At 41.9% G+C, this 16,840-nt stretch overlaps 1 protein-coding gene across 3 annotated transcripts in view; it reads right to left on the bottom strand.

Moving 5' to 3' along the window:
- Positions 1 to 2,847: 2,847 nt before the first annotated feature.
- The window catches only part of tnca (tenascin Ca), an 89,496-nt gene continuing 75,503 nt past the window's right edge, over positions 2,848 to 16,840 (bottom strand). The window contains exons 14-30 of one of the 3 annotated variants that reach the window (XM_041898553.2): positions 16,054 to 16,329; positions 13,741 to 14,013; positions 13,191 to 13,463; positions 12,689 to 12,961; positions 11,902 to 12,207; positions 10,235 to 10,507; positions 9,234 to 9,356; positions 8,616 to 8,759; positions 8,134 to 8,253; positions 7,810 to 7,953; positions 7,339 to 7,469; positions 5,481 to 5,613; positions 5,204 to 5,355; positions 4,958 to 5,054; positions 4,620 to 4,781; positions 4,253 to 4,416; positions 2,848 to 4,041 (exon numbers count right to left, since the gene is read on the bottom strand). In XM_041898553.2, coding sequence (XP_041754487.2) covers positions 3,931 to 4,041; positions 4,253 to 4,416; positions 4,620 to 4,781; positions 4,958 to 5,054; positions 5,204 to 5,355; positions 5,481 to 5,613; positions 7,339 to 7,469; positions 7,810 to 7,953; positions 8,134 to 8,253; positions 8,616 to 8,759; positions 9,234 to 9,356; positions 10,235 to 10,507; positions 11,902 to 12,207; positions 12,689 to 12,961; positions 13,191 to 13,463; positions 13,741 to 14,013; positions 16,054 to 16,329 — 3,155 coding nt within the window. In that variant the 3' untranslated portion in view covers positions 2,848 to 3,930. The remainder of the gene's footprint in view (positions 4,042 to 4,252; positions 4,417 to 4,619; positions 4,782 to 4,957; positions 5,055 to 5,203; positions 5,356 to 5,480; positions 5,614 to 7,338; positions 7,470 to 7,809; positions 7,954 to 8,133; positions 8,254 to 8,615; positions 8,760 to 9,233; positions 9,357 to 10,234; positions 10,508 to 11,901; positions 12,208 to 12,688; positions 12,962 to 13,190; positions 13,464 to 13,740; positions 14,014 to 16,053; positions 16,330 to 16,840) is intronic. The other 2 variants (XM_041898554.2, XM_041898555.2) reach the window with 2 other exon arrangements.

Raw genomic sequence — 16,840 nt, forward strand, 5'->3', positions numbered from 1 at the left:
GAGGAATGGGCCAAAATACCAGCAACAGTGTGTGAAAACCTTGTGAAGACTTACAGAAAACGCTTTGACCTGTGTCATTGCCAACAAAGGGTATATAACAAAGTATTGAGAAACTTTTGTTATTGACCAAATACTTATTTTCCACCATAATTTGCAAATAAATTCATTAAAAATCATACAATGTGATTTTCTGGAGAAAAAAAATCTCATTTTGTCTGTCATAGTTGACGTGTACCTATGATGAAAATTACAGGCCTCTCTCATATTTTTAAGTGGGAGAACTTGCACAATTGGTGGCTGACTAAATACTTTTTTTCCCCACTGTACATACAGGTGAAAGTTACAACTTTTTACAGGTATAACAATATTCTTATTGTAAATAGTGAAAAGAGCCAGACCAAGAATGGATCCCTGTGGGATACCCATTGTTATGGCCAGAAAACCTGATTTAACACCATCAGTAAATACACACTGCGTTCTGTCTTTCAAATAATTTTCAAACCAGCTAAACGCGGCCTGGTCCAGGCCAATTGATGAAAGCCTCTGAATAAGTAATGAGTGAGCCACAGTCTTTCGTCCAGTGGAGGCTGCTGAGGGGAGGACGGCTCATAATAATGGCTGGAATGGAGTCGATTGTATAGTATCAACCACATGGAAACCGCTTGAACTTTGATGTGTTTCATACGATTCCATTGACTCCATTCCAGCCATTATTATGAACCGCCCTCCCCTCAGCAGCCTCCACTGGTTTCTTCTTATCCAAACAATTAAGAACATCATTTAAACCAAAGAAGTAGCTAGATGGTGCTATGACCTGGTCTGAAACTTGACTGAAACCTGACCAGAGCCCTATTATAAGTGGTGCACTATATGGGGGATAGGGTGTCATTTGAAACGTAGCCATTCTTAATGCCATATAATTATCCAATGTAATAGACTACTATCAGATTCACAGAATGGCTGACTTGACATTGATTGTCCAGAAGGCACAAGACAGGAGCTGTAGTTCAGGTAGCCTCGAGGTTAGAGCGTTGTGCCAGTAACCGAAAGGTTGCTCATTTGAATACTGGAGCCGACAAGATGAAAATATCTGTTGCTGTGCCGTTTGCAGTACAATGGCATCCCTGGCCATGACCCCACTCCCCGCAGGTGTCTCAGGTGGAGGGATATTCAAAAAAAAACATTTCCATTACACACTTGTGTGTAACAGGACATATATAAGCACCCCCCAAATTATTATGATATACTCAACCCTTGTCGACATGAACCCAGCTGCTCTCAGTCAGATTTCAACACAGATATAAAGGAAGCCGTTGGAACTTGTCAAGTGTGAGAGAATTGAAATGTCCTTGGCAAAGAACTGACCTCCCGAGGCATGAACGGCATCCACCAGTACCCAGAATCTGAACCAAAAATAGGATGTGAGGAAGGCTCAAATCCAACTGTAGCGTAACTGACATTCAGTACATTATCCATTAAATGTCCATTAATTTGTCAACTAACATGCCAGTATTTTGTCTACTGAACTTGTTGACCCTATTTAACTGCAACCATAGAGATGTTCTATTTAATTCTGTGTGTGACAAAGTATGATTTATGTGACTAACTGTACATATCTGTTCATTATGTTGTGTATTAATATTTCTGTTCTATTCTAATGTTGTGTATTTGCTGATGGGGTGAGAGGTCACTATGCATTGCCCAATACATTAAATTGACAATAATGTATTCAGTACATGCAATCATGTAAAGTCTCTATAAGAGGTCCCAGTGGAAATCTCCTGCAACCCAAGTTCATATGTTATGAATACAGACAGATTAAATAAGAATTTCCTTAAACCCCTCAAGTAGGATTTGAAATCATCAATCAAAATACTGCAATACAGTACATTTAATTTAATGGATTAAAAAGGCAGACAGACCAACTTGATCAAAAAACTGATTTCATCCAGCCCTAGTTATGGAATATTATTGTTCTGTATTACTGTGTAGCAATATTATCATCCAATCATCACATTACCGAAGATCTAGGGAAGATTTGCCTGTGCGCTGGTTGTTAGTTTGTGTGCTTCATGGTATATGATGCATGCTCGCAATATCAACCAGGGACATTTCAGTAAACACAGCCTTACAGTCTTCGCAACTATTCCACACCATTTTTTTCTTCACCTACATTACTGTCATAAGTTGATACCTACGTCAGATGTGTTTTTTCTATTCTGTATGGGTCGACATGAAAGTGACGGGGCTGCCGTTTTGTGGTTTTTCAAATTAAGGCATGGGCCTTTAACATGAGGAGATAGGGATACATGAGTGATTCTTCTGACGACCTGTAGAACCACATGATCCCAGACCAGGCTGCTTAGTCTGAACCTTGACACCGACTGACTCCCCTAGCTATCTATCTGCTGCTCCACATTCCTCACTGCTATCAGACTAAGAAGGAGAAAAGGACATGTCCCCCTTGCCACAATATCAATATTTTATTTCTGAGAATTCAGAGGTATCACTCTGTAGGTACGTGACACCACGGCATCTTTTGATTTCAGCTTCTTTTTTTCTTGTTTACCCTAGATTACAAAAAGACAACATTAAAGAGCCACTTTTACAGAAGTAGTCTAGTAAGTTGATGTGTGTTATTGTTTGTTGAATACATTTGCTATTTAAATTTTAGTCCTATTAGTTAATATGCTCTCAATCTGTGTGATGCATACTGATGAGTACTTTTCTCATGATGAAGGCATGAACACATGAACACTCAACACTGCCATCTGCTGTTGAAGAGAAACGTTTAAGTAAAGGGAAATGGGTATGTTTGACATAGGCAGCAAGAAAAGTGCTGACGCCTTTTAACAAAGTATATTTTATTGTATTGAGGGTTTCATATAGACATCTATTTTTCATTCAGTTGAAAACAAATGTCAAGCATAATTTAAACCGGTATTCAATGATGTCAGTGGTTAAAATCACTACCATGATCTTCTCAAGAATAGTTTTCCTGCTTTGTTGTATATGTGGACATACTGTTAATTAATTCCAATGGGTTGGAAATAATAGAAAATGTCATTTTAAATATCAATCACTCAACATTAAACAAATGATACCCAATTTAGTCAGTCCTGCCCTAAACTATCTTTTAGTATTTTTTTCATTTGTCGCCCTTTGATACATTCCCAAAATGTTTTGCATAGCAGCAGTCAAGTTTTCAAGACATTGGACTTACAAGAAGCAAAGTGTCACTTGTCACATAATGATGCGTTTTGCTTCATACGATGCATTTTGCATCATACGAGGCATTTTGCATCATCATGATGATGTGGCAAGTGACACTTTGCTTCCTGTAAGTCCAATGACTTGAAAACGTATCTGCTGACATGCAAAACATTGTAGGACTGTATCAACAGTGGACGAAAATATAGTTTTTGAGTGGAGTTTTCCTTTAACCCCGATACCTTTATTTCCCCGTCCCTCAATGTCTGGGGAGACTGAGGGATGTGGCATCAAGCCACGTTATTATTTCCATATGCCTAGCTGAAAAGTTCAATGGTGTCGTCTACAGTAATGTACAATGGGTTCTAACTGCTCATACAGTTTTTTTAATCAACAGCCAGAAAGAGAATGTGACAGTGTGGGAGAATAGGACATAAGAGCAAGAGTGAAACTTACAGTAGGACTCTTTTTACCCTTACCATAAAAATAACTGTAACTGAAATCTCCTTTCATTGTTTCACATTTCATAATCAAACTGCCTTATTCTTAATTGGCATATTCAAATATCTTTGGACATAATATAAGGAGCCATATTTGGCTTGAACATTTTCCAATGAGCACAAACAATAAAACAAACCAAACACACAAAAGTGCTTATTCAGACCATTCCAAACCCTCCACCAAATTTCTTAACAATAAAACCATGTACAGGTATTAAGTCTATGATCTTTTCCGTCTGCTTTCAAAGTTTCTGAAGTTGACGGGTCTAATCTTCATCTCGACGAACTGGATTGAATGTTCGTGTCCCTTCCAATGGAACCAGTTGATACCCTGAAAAAAAGTATACTTTTTTTTACATGTATATATTTTACACACAGCAGTATTTCAAAATTATATGTAATAAATGAAATAATCTTGTTTCATACTCTGACCAGAATATAATATATGCACACACACACACACACACACACACACACACACACACACACACACACAGATAGCAGAAAGGAAGTCAATACTTTGTAGGTCACACTTTCCGTACCTTGCTGTGACTATTGTCACCATATTTTCCCATGAGGTTGACACGATGGCAGTTCTTGTACCAGAAGGCACCCTTATAGGACAGGGCACAGTTGGTTACTGCAATGTCGTTGTCATTGTCGTACGTGGAGAATGGCCGGCCATGGTGATAGGTCAGAGAGTCACCTAGGAAACAAAAGAAGCACATTGACTGGTGTGAAGAAATATGGATAGTTCAATCATAGTTATATTGTTTGTCTTTTATTGTGACTTTCTTTTACTGTAAAGTGTATTGGTATATTTCAATGGAATTTTAATGAAGTTAGATTTGATTATATTTTCTATGCAGGAGCACTAGTAAACACATCTATTATCATAATTGTCCTTACCTGCTGTGCCGCTGAACCCTCCTAAGTACATCTTGTAGCGGCTGCGTTGCTCTGCAATGGTGAAATTGTCATACTGAGCGTAGGCCGACTCCCCGTTGTCCCTCAGGTCCACACGCAGCTCGTACTGGCCTGCTGCCGTCATCTTGTGGAGGTTGGCCAGACCTGAAACAACAGGAAATGAAATCACAGTGCCATTCCTTGTTTCCTATGGCTCAATTGGTTAGAGCATGGTGATGCAACCCCAGGATTGTGGTTTGACTCCTGCATGGGCCACAAATACTGAATAAAGAGAGAAAATTAAATAAAAATAAAGGAGGGGTGGAGAGATATGGACTCACCAAACCAGAATTCATCATTCATGTCCCCAAAGCCAACGGTGTAGTTCCTCCAGTTCCTGAAGAACTCCAGCTTTCCATTCTGACGCCTCAGGAACACCTGTAAAGAGAGTTGACAGAACCTGTCATATACAAGCCCTGATGTCTTTGGTTTAGCTTCAGTGTTATCACAAACATCTAAAGGTCAATCCAATCAAACCTGGTGTTTAGACCTGTGTGTGTGTGTGTGTGTGTGTGTTTGTTCTTCACCATCCATCCGCCTCCGTCGGTGGTCATGTCACAGTAGACCTGGATGGGCTGGCTCTCGTCCCCTCCCAGGTAGATGTTGTAGGTGCCAGAGATCGTGTCTCCATTCAGCATAGCCTGCGAGCAGTCCTTAGGGTATCTGTACAAAACTCCAACTACACACACATACACACACACACGTCAAAAACAGTGCACTACATAGGAAATAGGGCATCACTTGAGATCTGCCCATTTTAAAGCTGTGATGGTAAGGAGGTGGTGTGTGTAGCAGTCTACTTACTGGTGGTGAAGACTGTAGTGACGTGACGGTTCCGCTGGGCTCCAGCGATGGCCTGTAGCCTGACACTGTATTCTGAAGAGCCAACCAGCTCACTCATGCTGTACGATGTGGCTGTAGGATTCAGGACAACTTCCTGTATCAAATCAAATCAATCTTTATTCATAATGTAAAGCACTTTGGAAAATGTACAGTGAGGGAAAAAAGTATTTGATCCCCTGCTGATTTTGTACATTTGCCCACTGACAAAGAAATGACCAGTCTATAATTTTTATGGTAGGTTTATTTGAACAGTGAGAGACAGAATAACAACAAAGAAATCCAGAAAAACGCATGTCAAACATTTTATAAATTGATTTGCATTTTAATGAGGGAAATAAGTATTTGACCCCCTCTCAATCAGAAAGATTTCTGGCTCCCAGGTGTCTTTTATACAGGTAACGAGCTGAGATTAGGAGCACACTCTTAAAGGGAGTGCTCCTAATCTCAGTTTGTTACCTGTATAAAAGACACCTGTCCACAGAAGCAATCAATCAATCAGATTCCAAACTCTCCACCATGGCCAAGACCAAAGAGCTCTCCAAAGATGTCAGAGACAAGATTGTAGACCTACACAAGGCTGGAATGGGCTACAAGACCATCGCCAAGCAGCTTGGTGAGAAGGTGACAACAGTTGGTGCGATTATTCGCAAATGGAAGAAACACAAAATAACTGTCAATCTCCCTTGGCCTGGGGCTCCATGCAAGATCTCACCTCGTGGAGTTGCAATGATCATGAGAACGGTGAGGAATCAGCCCAGAACTACACGGGAGGATCTTGTCAATGATCTCAAGGCAGCTGGGACCATAGTCACCAAGAAAACAATTGGTAACATACTACGCCGTGAAGGACTGAAATCCTGCAGCGCCCGCAAGGTCCCCCTGCTCAAGAAAGCACATATACAGGCCCATCTGAATTTTGCCAATGAACATCTGAATGATTCAGAGGAGAACTGGGTTAAAGTGTTGTGGTCAGATGAGACCAAAATCGAGCTCTTTGGCATCCACTCAACTCGCCGTGTTTGGAGGAGGAGGAATGCTGCCTATGACCCCAAGAACACCATCCCCACCGTCAAACATGGAGGTGGAAACATTATGCTTTGGGGGTGTTTTTCTGCTAAGGGGACAGGACAACTTCACTGCATCAAAGGGACGATGGACAGGGCCATGTACCGTCAAATCTTGGGTGAGAACCTCTTTCCCTCAGCCAGGGCATTGAAAATGGGTCGTGGATGGGTATTCCAGCATGACAATGACCCAAAACACACGGCCAAGGCAACAAAGGAGTGGCTCAAGAAGAAGCACATTAAGGTTCTGGAGTGGTCTAGCCAGTCTCCAGACCTTAATCCCATAGAAAATCTGTGGAGGGAGCTGAAGGTTCGAGTTGCCAAACGTCAGCCTCGAAACCTTAATGACTTGGAGAAGATCTGCAAAGAGGAGTGGGACAAAATCCCTCCTGAGATGTGTGCAAACCTGGTGGCCAACTACAAGAAACGTCTGACATCTGTGATTGCCAACAAGGGTTTTGCCACCAAGTACTAAGTCATGTTTTGCAGAGGGGTCAAATACTTATTTTCCTCATTAAAATGCAAATCAATTTATAACATTTTTGACATGCGTTTTTCTGGATTTTTTTGATGTTATTCTGTCTCTCACTTTTCAAATAAACTTACCATTAAAATTATAGACTGATCATGTCTTTGTCAGTGGGCAAACGTACAAAATCAGCAGGGGATCAAATACTTTTTTCCCTCACTGTAGCTGTAAAATAGCCATTGGTGATCGATTGTGGGGGCCAGTATGCGGACTAATAAACCCGTACCCGGACCGTGCCGTCGGATGAGGTGAAGGTGAGGATGTATCCAGTGATGGCGGCACGCGGAGGCTTCCAAGTGAGAGTGGCACTGTCTGTCTGGATGTTACTGGCCGCCAGGTCACGAGGAGAATCCACATCTACAGACACAAACATGGAGGTGGAAGGATCACATACAACACTATGTTAAACATGTGCTACATAATGATATCACAGATGTGTTAATATCGAATACATGGACAATACAATACTACATCAGACCCAGTGCTCCTATATATATCCTACACGGCCCCGTGTAGCTCAGTTGGTATAGCATGGCGCTTGCAACACCAGGGTTGTGGGTTCGTTTCCCACAGGGGGCCAGTATGAAAAATCGTATGCACTTACTAACTGTAAGTCGCTCTAGATAAGAGCGTCTGCTAAATGACCCCCCCCCAAAAAAAAATAAAAAATATATATAGCCTCTAATTGGAGAGCTACCCGTGGTGAATTCAGTGGTGGTGGTGCCACTCTTATGTGCATCCGTCATGGCGTACACTTCAACTGTGTAGTGGGTGGCAGGAACCAGGGAGCCCATCTCAAACTCCACCGTGTTTCCAGAAACATGCTCCATCACAGGGGACACTGCAGACATCAGAGGAAAGAGAGCAATATTACCACCAGGTTACCACCACCAACAGTCCTATTGTGCTGTGTCTATTTGGCTAGTGATGAGGGATACCATTGATAAATATACATCATGTACACAAATACATGTCAGCTCCTGGCAATCTGTGCCTTGGGCCTCTTGTGAAACACACACACCTGAATCTGCACTGTAGGTGATGACGTAGCCATCGACGGTGGCCAGAGCTGGTTTCCATAGCAGCAGGGCAGTCGTGTCTGTGACGTTGACAGCAGAAAGACCCTGAGGCCTGTCCAGAGCTAAGGAGGAGGAAAATACACAGCTTTGTTACAGACACAGGCCTGCAGCCACAACAGCTTCAGCAAACAAACACCGGTACTGACAGTATTATGACCTGCAAACAACCCCATACAATGATGTCATACTTTTTCCAGGAATAATTGACTGGGGTGGGACAGAGTAGAGGAGTACCATATGTGCTGTTGAGTATGAATGTACTAAGCTAATGATTTATGAAATGCTCATAATGTCTATGCATGACACAGAGACTTCTGCCTATCCTCCTCATAGCACTGTGACTTGAATGTAAATGTATTATATCATTTCATGTATTTAGTAAAAGGTAAATTGTGTAAATGTATGCTAAAGAGTAGTCAGACACCTGTGGTGATGTTCTCTGTCCCCGGGTCACTATCCTCCAGGCCCTTCACAGCGAAGATGGTCACCTGGTAGGTCACTCCTGGCAACATGTTAGGCAGCAAGGCCTGGGTCTCAGTCCCATCTGCTAGCACTGTCATTGGGCTACCTGTTGATGAGAGGAAATATTGCATATATGCTACTTTACATTCTTCTATTCAAAAGTAAATAAATGTTCATTTATGTTAAATTGTACTGTTAAATCCACTTTAAGGAACTGATTTCATTTATGTTAAATTGTACAGTTAAATCCACTTTAAGGAACTGATTTCCTTTATGTTAAATTGTACTGTTAAATCCACTTTAAGGAACTGATTTCCTTTCCCTCCCTTGGTAGCAGCTGGGGATATTCACAGTTTTACACTAGTGTAAATGATTGTGTGAAGAAACCTTGTGATTACTCTATATTCCACTAGAGAGAGTGCTTTGTCCAATTTGAAAAAAAAAATGGAGAGAAAATTCCTCCCCCCATTTACATGAAGCCGTTTTGAGGCCTAAAATACTATATAAATGCAATCCAATATCCTTATTATAATAGGTAGACTTTACTGCCACTATAAGATATAAGAGGCTATTCACTCACCTCCTTGGAGAGGCACATAGATGATGCGGTAGCTATCCACTCTGGCACGAGGCATGATCCAGTGGACTATGGCCGAGGACTCAGTAACTTCAGAGAAGCGGATGCCCCTTGGAGCGCCCAGGCCTGGCACAGCGATGAGGTCAGGGTTAAAAAGGCAAGCACAAAAATGAGAAAAGTTAGATTGATCTGTTTGAGTTTGTTTTTTGATCAGGAATCGATTCTACTGAGGTCAGTTTATTAAACGGAATAGGCCTATTGCCCTATGGTGTGTCAATATACACACTGACAAATCAGAAATGCACACAAAGACACACAAAATTACATCTGCTGCTGAAAACAGACAAAGGCCCACCACAATCACCCCAGCCAGAGTAGGCTTGAAACGTGCTGCAACCTGCTGCAATCCACAGATCAACAGATGTGCATATCACACATCCCTATAGGCTAAAAAGCGGGCTCTTTAGGGAGCACATTTCAATGCATGAATAGTAACCCATGACACTTTTGCCAAACATGCTACAAAAAGCAAAAATGTTTGCGTCTTTAACTCTAATCAATTTAGTGGTCAGTAAAATGTAAAGGCTATGAAAATGAGACTATAAATGGGCATCAAAACACATGGACTTTGAGCTGCATTTAAAGCCAGGCATAAGAAGCAGCACAATCTAATGCAAAAACATGTCTCCATATTCATGGTGAAAAAGAGACATGCAAAACCAATTGTTAGGTCCCTTGATGCTCACAGGACTATTAGCACATCAAATAATGATCAGTGGCAATTTAGATATTTCCCTGAAGGCATACACCTTGGAAAAGAAAACCAGTGAAAACAAAAGGTATTATTACAAAACCCAGTCAAAACAAAGATCAGTATTGCATCTTGTAATCAAGACACCTGTTTCCAGAGTAACCAGACGAGAGATGTGAGATGCAGACCACATTGTGCTTCGGCATTCACTGATAGTTCAGACTGTCAGAAAATAGTCGCTCTATTAAAATACCTGTTCGAGCAACACCGGTAATTGGTTGGGAGCGCTGTTCCAAAGTGACACCGTACAGCTCGATTTCGTACTCGGTGCCGCCGGTGAGTCCCGTTAAAACCTTGGTTCGCTCGTCACCGAGGACGTTGACTTCTTGTGGATGCGCAAACTTTGTGGAGTCCCTAATTTTGATCACAAATCTATCAAACATGTCTTCATCCGCGGTCCAGGCCAGGCGAAAACTGTCTGAAGTGATGTCCGAGACGAACATGTGCTCCACTTCTGGCTCAGCCTCTGGTTGGAAAGGGAATTCAATTCGACGTATTTGTTGAGAAACATTCACCCAATTACTAGAAAACTAAATTGACGACGGCGACCAGATGGAAAAGGTGAGAGAGTAGGCCTCCTAGTTTTTGGTTAAATTCTCATGAACTTGCTACCACCACTCTGACATGCTTTCAAATCGTCAAGGTGCTTTGCATTCCTTCGTTATTTTATTGTGAAATAGACACGTTCATGGTTGTGGAGACATTTATTGACGTCAATTAGCAAAATCGACATCCGCAATCACTATTCTCCATGATTGTTGCAACAAGCCAAGGATTTTGGCCATAACAATCCATCCACACCTGCATGCGTCCTCAATGCCAGCCCTGCATTCAGTGCATTCAAAGGTAAAGAAAAAAATGAGTGGTTAGGTCAACTGACATTTCATGCTGAAAATGCCATGTTGATTTGTCTGTGTTTTCCTACTTATAGGCTAGGCCTATTATCCAATCAATGGTCCATAATCATCCTCAGACATTTTCAACTCGAAACAACTTAATGCCTTATCAGTCTAATATTTACAGGTGAAACTTAGCTAAGGCTTGATTAGCCTACCTCAAACAATTCTTAGTGGTGTGACAGTGAAATGTGTCCACTGAAAATGGCATCCTTTACACCGTAACGTTCACAGTGTCACATTACGAGAAATCTGAGGGGAAAACACAGTTTAAAATATGAAAACATATTTTCATATTTTGAAGAGCGGAAAAAGCAGAGCACCACTTCTTCGCTGTAACAATTAAGCTTCAAACCGAAAACACAGGCAAGACCTCCATGATGCTTCAAACAGGAAGAGGATGAAGAACAGATTAAGAGTAATCAGATCGCTCTAGAAAAGGAAGGGAGATGTTGGAGGAGGTAGTTGGGTTGTGTGTTGAGGCTTCCCCACCAAAGCAAGGCATTGATGGCATTAATATCTCATCCTTTCTCAGAAGATTACAGTGGAAAGGTCTACTAGTTTTTGTGATACAGTATAAGTACAAGTTGGGAATCCATCACCCCATTGAGTAAGTAAAGTATACCTGTGTTTTCACTTCGACTGAATAGTGACCAATCCCACAAGCTTTCCCAATTGACACCTCACCGTGATGGAGAAGCCTCTTTGTACAGGGCCAAATCCTAACTCCAAGTTACTTGTGTGCATCTTAGGATTTCGACCTACAGTGTGTGCAGTGTGGCCAGAGGTATCATGCACCTTATTTTTTGAGGGGGCACTGATGACCGAATTCAATGTATTTGAATGAATTGAGAGAAAGATCATCTATATCTTGTATATACCTTTTATCCTACAAATTGATCAAATTGGTAGGGGGCTCATGCCCCCTCATTTTCAACGGCGATGACGCCTCTGTGGGTGGTACCTGTCACAGCCACTGTGGTCAGTGGGCGGGAGACCAGCCCAGTACTGGATATCCCAGTCAGCCTGACCTCATAGCCTATGCCAGTGATCAGGCCCCAGATGTCCAGGAAGCTCTGGTTGCCAGGGACAGTGAACTCCTGAGGCTCCAGTAGCCAGCCTGAGTCTGACACCACTATGTGAAAGTGGCCAAAGCCACCAGTAGAGGGAGCCCCTTCCTGTTGTTGAGGATGATGCGCCTCCCAGGACACGCGGAAGCCGAATGGGGTGATCTCCGAAATGGTCAAGTTTTCCACTTTGGGTAATGATGCTGAAGGGAGCGGGAGTTTTTTGGGGTGAGGGGGGATTAGGGTCGGGTAGAGGAGGGATAAGACGTGGTGAGAATACATATGGTAGTTGATGTGTGCAATGATTGCAAAAGTACTTGTAGTCTTCGGCACAGTAGAACCCCAATTCAATTAGGATAATCTAGTCATGCACATTGCCTAAATAGATTGATATCATGTTCATAAATGGGTGACAAACTCCTAATAAAAAACTGTGGACATATCATGTAGATACAAGGGGGTGTTGAAACACTAAAGTGAAGATTCTCATCCAAGAATATTGTGTCCAAAACACCTCTTTGTAATGTTCACTTGTACACTATTGAAAACCTGCAAATTAGTCCCGCTTAAACCTGGGTTGGTCCCTGGAGAGGTCATGTGCAATTATTTGGCTAATGGGACACACATTTCTGCCCTGTCAGTGTTTTAAAATATGTGTTAAGATATGAGTAAATGACATAGTACCTGTGACGGCATGGGCTAAAAGGGAAGGGGTGCGGCGGCCATGAGAAATACCGTACAGCTCAATGTCATAGTCAGTGGCGTCCACTAGGCCAGTGACGGTAATGTTACGGACCTCGCCAGATGGCGTGAACTCCAGTGTATCAAACAACTGTTCAGGGTCACTGACCCGGATAACAAAGCCGTCAAAGTGACCAGCCACTGTGCCCCAGGACAGGGTTAAGTTATCGGGGCTAGAATCGGACACAGCTATTGCGCCCAACTGTGGGACAGCCTCTGGACAAAAGAGAATAGTGATTTTGAATTAGGGGAGATGAGGAGTATGATATAAAAATCCAACGTTATCTTTTTGACAGGACTATGGTTGGAACAATAAAGTTATGATTATTTTCATAGTCTGGGTTTGACTGCTCATGAGCTAGTTAAGAGTAATAGCTTTTGAATTCAGAATTGTAATATGTTATAATGAAACATATGGAGAAAAAAAATACATGCGATGCAATACCTGTGGTGACTACAGCGAATAGGGGCTGCGTATTCTGTCCAGCGGAGCTGGCGTACAGTTTGATGTCGTAGGTTGTACTCCCCTTGAGGCCAGTCATAACTGTGTCGCGTGCCACTCCAGGCAGGGTGCGGCCCATGGCCTGCGAGGGCAAAGCAGACTCTCTGACTTCTACTATAAAGTTATCAAAAGCCTTCTCCCCCGTCCTCCACGACAGTGAAAGTCTGTCTGAGGTAACGTTAGAAACAACTAGCCTGGACAAGTCAGGCTCTGCAGCTACAGAGGAGAGAAAAATCAGCATTCATTCATTTTTTTAAGGGTGGCACACTGTTACTATCCTTTTTTTCCCCTCAATTTTCCATTGAATCCAGTGTCAAACACTTCAAGTGATCCAGATTATAATGAAGTCAATGGGTAGTCACCAAAAAATATTATTTTATATAATAATTAAGTGTGCTCAAGAAAAATTATCAAAAAAGCATTGTAAACGTCAATATGGAGCAAAGTAATAATGTGCTCACTCTGGCTTTAGAAATAAATAAAATAGAAATACCTGTTGATGCAATAATACTGACAGCATGGGTTCGCGATCCCTTGGCAATCCCAGTGAGGTAGGCTATATAGTCAGTGCTGGGCTTTAGCCCTGTGATGTCATGAGACATTGCATTCTGGGATATTTTATATTCCTTTGGCTCCTTCAGCCAATCTGAATCAATAATCTCCAGGACATAACCGTCAAACTCTCCCTCAGTGCCATTCCAGGAGATGGAGAAACTCTCGGACGTTAAATTAGATACATACAGATTGCCAACCACTGGCTCGCTCACTAAAGGAAGAAACAGTTATTGGATTGGAGCTAAAATGTGAAATGCAATATGCCTATTGTCTATGAAATCACTATTTTGGCTGCTACATATATTAGCTATCTAAGGGGGTGATAATAGATAATAGATGATTTTGTTTTGTTTATCAAAGATATAGGAGAATAATAAGTTCAATTTCACATGGCACTCACCTCACACCTGCCATTCTCGATAGTCTTTGAATATAATGAAAAATGAATGACATGCACGTTTTCATTCTGACAATACAATGGCAAGCCATGGAGGTGTGGTGAAGACTAAAGAAAGGTGAAAATATATTGCAGTGTAACACATCAGAACTGATCATATTGTGTCATGAATAATAATAGCATTTGTGCCATATAAAGTGTAAGTGATGTCATCATTATTCCAACATAAGCCATGTCAGGACTAGCTCTTATTCTAAAAATAGATGTGCATTTTTTGTTCAGTGCACAGACAAGACAGAGTAAGACACTGACATAGACACAAACAGGGAGAGTGACACAGAGCCAAAGTGCCGGAGAGAGAAATAAACTCAACAGGACAGGGTATCCATGACAATAAAAGGCTGCTTCAGATTTGCTAGACTTGACAAGTATGCTTTTTGACGAAAGTGTACGGTTGAATTTAGTGTCAAAACTTAAGGCAGGGGTCTCCAACTCCGGTGCTGGAGAGCTACTGGGAGTGTAATGTAAGGTTTTGTTCCAGCCCAGCACTAACTCACCTGTTTCAAATAATAAACGATTCACCTGTAGTTAGTGCTGGGCTGGAACAAAAGCATGGATACTCAGTAGCTCTCCAGGACGGGAGTTGGAGAACCCTGGGCTAGAAGACAATGGACATGTTGTTGGTGAGATACTACATTGCCAAACCCAAGCAGGAGAGTCATTCACTTATGATGTTAATAACATGGATGGGTGATGATGTTAGAACACACTCCATGCCTTTGGAAGAGTTTGTTGACAAGGGAAAGAGAAAACTTATGTGCAGGGGAGACATTCACAAACAAGTTAAGAGTAGGACAATAATTTGCTATTTTTGTTGCACTGTAGTTGGAATAAACAATGTTTCACAAATATCATATCTAAAAGAGGAGTTGATGTTCTTACCCCACACATACAGTACATAGTATTCATTGTTACAGGAGGTTGGTGGCACCTTAATTGGGGAGAAACGGGCTCGTGGTAATGACTGGAGCAGAATCAGTGTAATGGTATAAAATACATCAAACAAATGGTTTCCAGGTGTTTGATGCCATTCCATTTGCTCCGTTCCAGCCAGCTGTTCTCCCCTCAGCAGCCGCCACTGTTCATTGTATACTATTAGGCCTACATTTCCAGTCTCTCTCGTACTGAAGCCAATTCATAGACATCTAATGTCACTCAGCCGTTCTGGCCACTCAGTTAAAGCATGACTCCAACAGGCAAACAAGCTATAGGTTAAGGGGGGTTGATGGAATGATGATGAATGGACACTGTTTAATGTGGATGGGAGGGAGGAGGTGTTGGTTGGTTTTCTTTTTCAATCATTGCAGCACATCAAAACTCACCACGATGCATGTAATGGGAGGAGGGGAGGGCATCATGCACTCAGGTCATGGGATTGAATGTGAGGAGGGGGCGAGACAGGGTGAGGTTGGTCATTTGCGGACAGCTTGCTTGTTTCAGTTATAGGGTAAAGGTTTGTGTGGGTGATGCCCAGCACCCTGCCCTGTAGTGAAAGACTGACAGAGTGGCTGGAGGGTAAGAATGACATATAGCATGGTGTTGTTAGAATGAAACACTGTCATTGGTCATAAAAGGCTCAATTGAAGGGTTACGTCAGTGATCTTGCTTGCTTGCTACGTGCAGTGCTGTGGATACTTGAATGTGAATGGAAACAGGCAAGTGTGTGTGTGTACTGTTCACCACAGATCCTAACCGAAATAGAGAGAAATTGCTCAAAAGGCAGAAAAAAATAACAAGTAAGAAAGAGAGAGGGATAAGGACAGAACCTTGGGGGACACCTCCATTCGCAGGTACCTGTAGTGACTTCAGTATACACCGGCTCCTGGAAGGAGCCCTGGCGGAGCCCGTACAGGCCAATCCTATACAAAGTGTTAGGACTCAGGCCAGAAATGCCCAGGTTGAAGGCATCAGCCGACAGGGTGAGGTTCTCACTCTCTGGACCTCCCTCTAAGTTTGTCACCTCAATGACAAAGCTCTCAAACTCCCCGTCCTCGGGAGTCCAGTACACATTGAAGCTGTCCCATGTCACGTCAGAGACTGTGAGGTTGGCCACCACAGGCCTCAGCTCCTCTAGCAGACAAACAGATCATAGTACAGTCAATAAAATATACAGTATATGAAATATATCATAAATCGATATTTCACATCATATTATATTTTATATCCCATAATCAGGGATCATCAACTAGATTCAGCCATAGGCCAATTTTTTTCTTGAGCGGATGGTCAGGGGGCCAGAACATAATTACAAATCATTTGTATACCACAAATTGACTGCAAGAAGCCCAAACAGATATACTATTTGACTAAAACAATCATTTCAAACCTTGCTTGCATTTATATTTGATCACATATACTGTATCTCTCTATTATGCATGCAAATACTTAGAATAGAATAGATTTCCAAAATTGAAATCACTTGGAGCTGACTTGCTGGAGTTTTTAGTCTTTTATGTCCAACAATAAAAAATTAAAATACAACAACAAAAAAACTTGGGGGCAAATAAAATCAACCGAGGGCTGAAAGTTAGGGAACCCTGCCATATATATTGCATATATTTCACATCAACTATACAATGTA

The sequence above is a fragment of the Coregonus clupeaformis genome, chromosome 15 (genome assembly GCF_020615455.1).
Source record: "Coregonus clupeaformis isolate EN_2021a chromosome 15, ASM2061545v1, whole genome shotgun sequence".
Classification (NCBI taxonomy): Eukaryota; Metazoa; Chordata; class Actinopteri; order Salmoniformes; family Salmonidae; genus Coregonus; species Coregonus clupeaformis.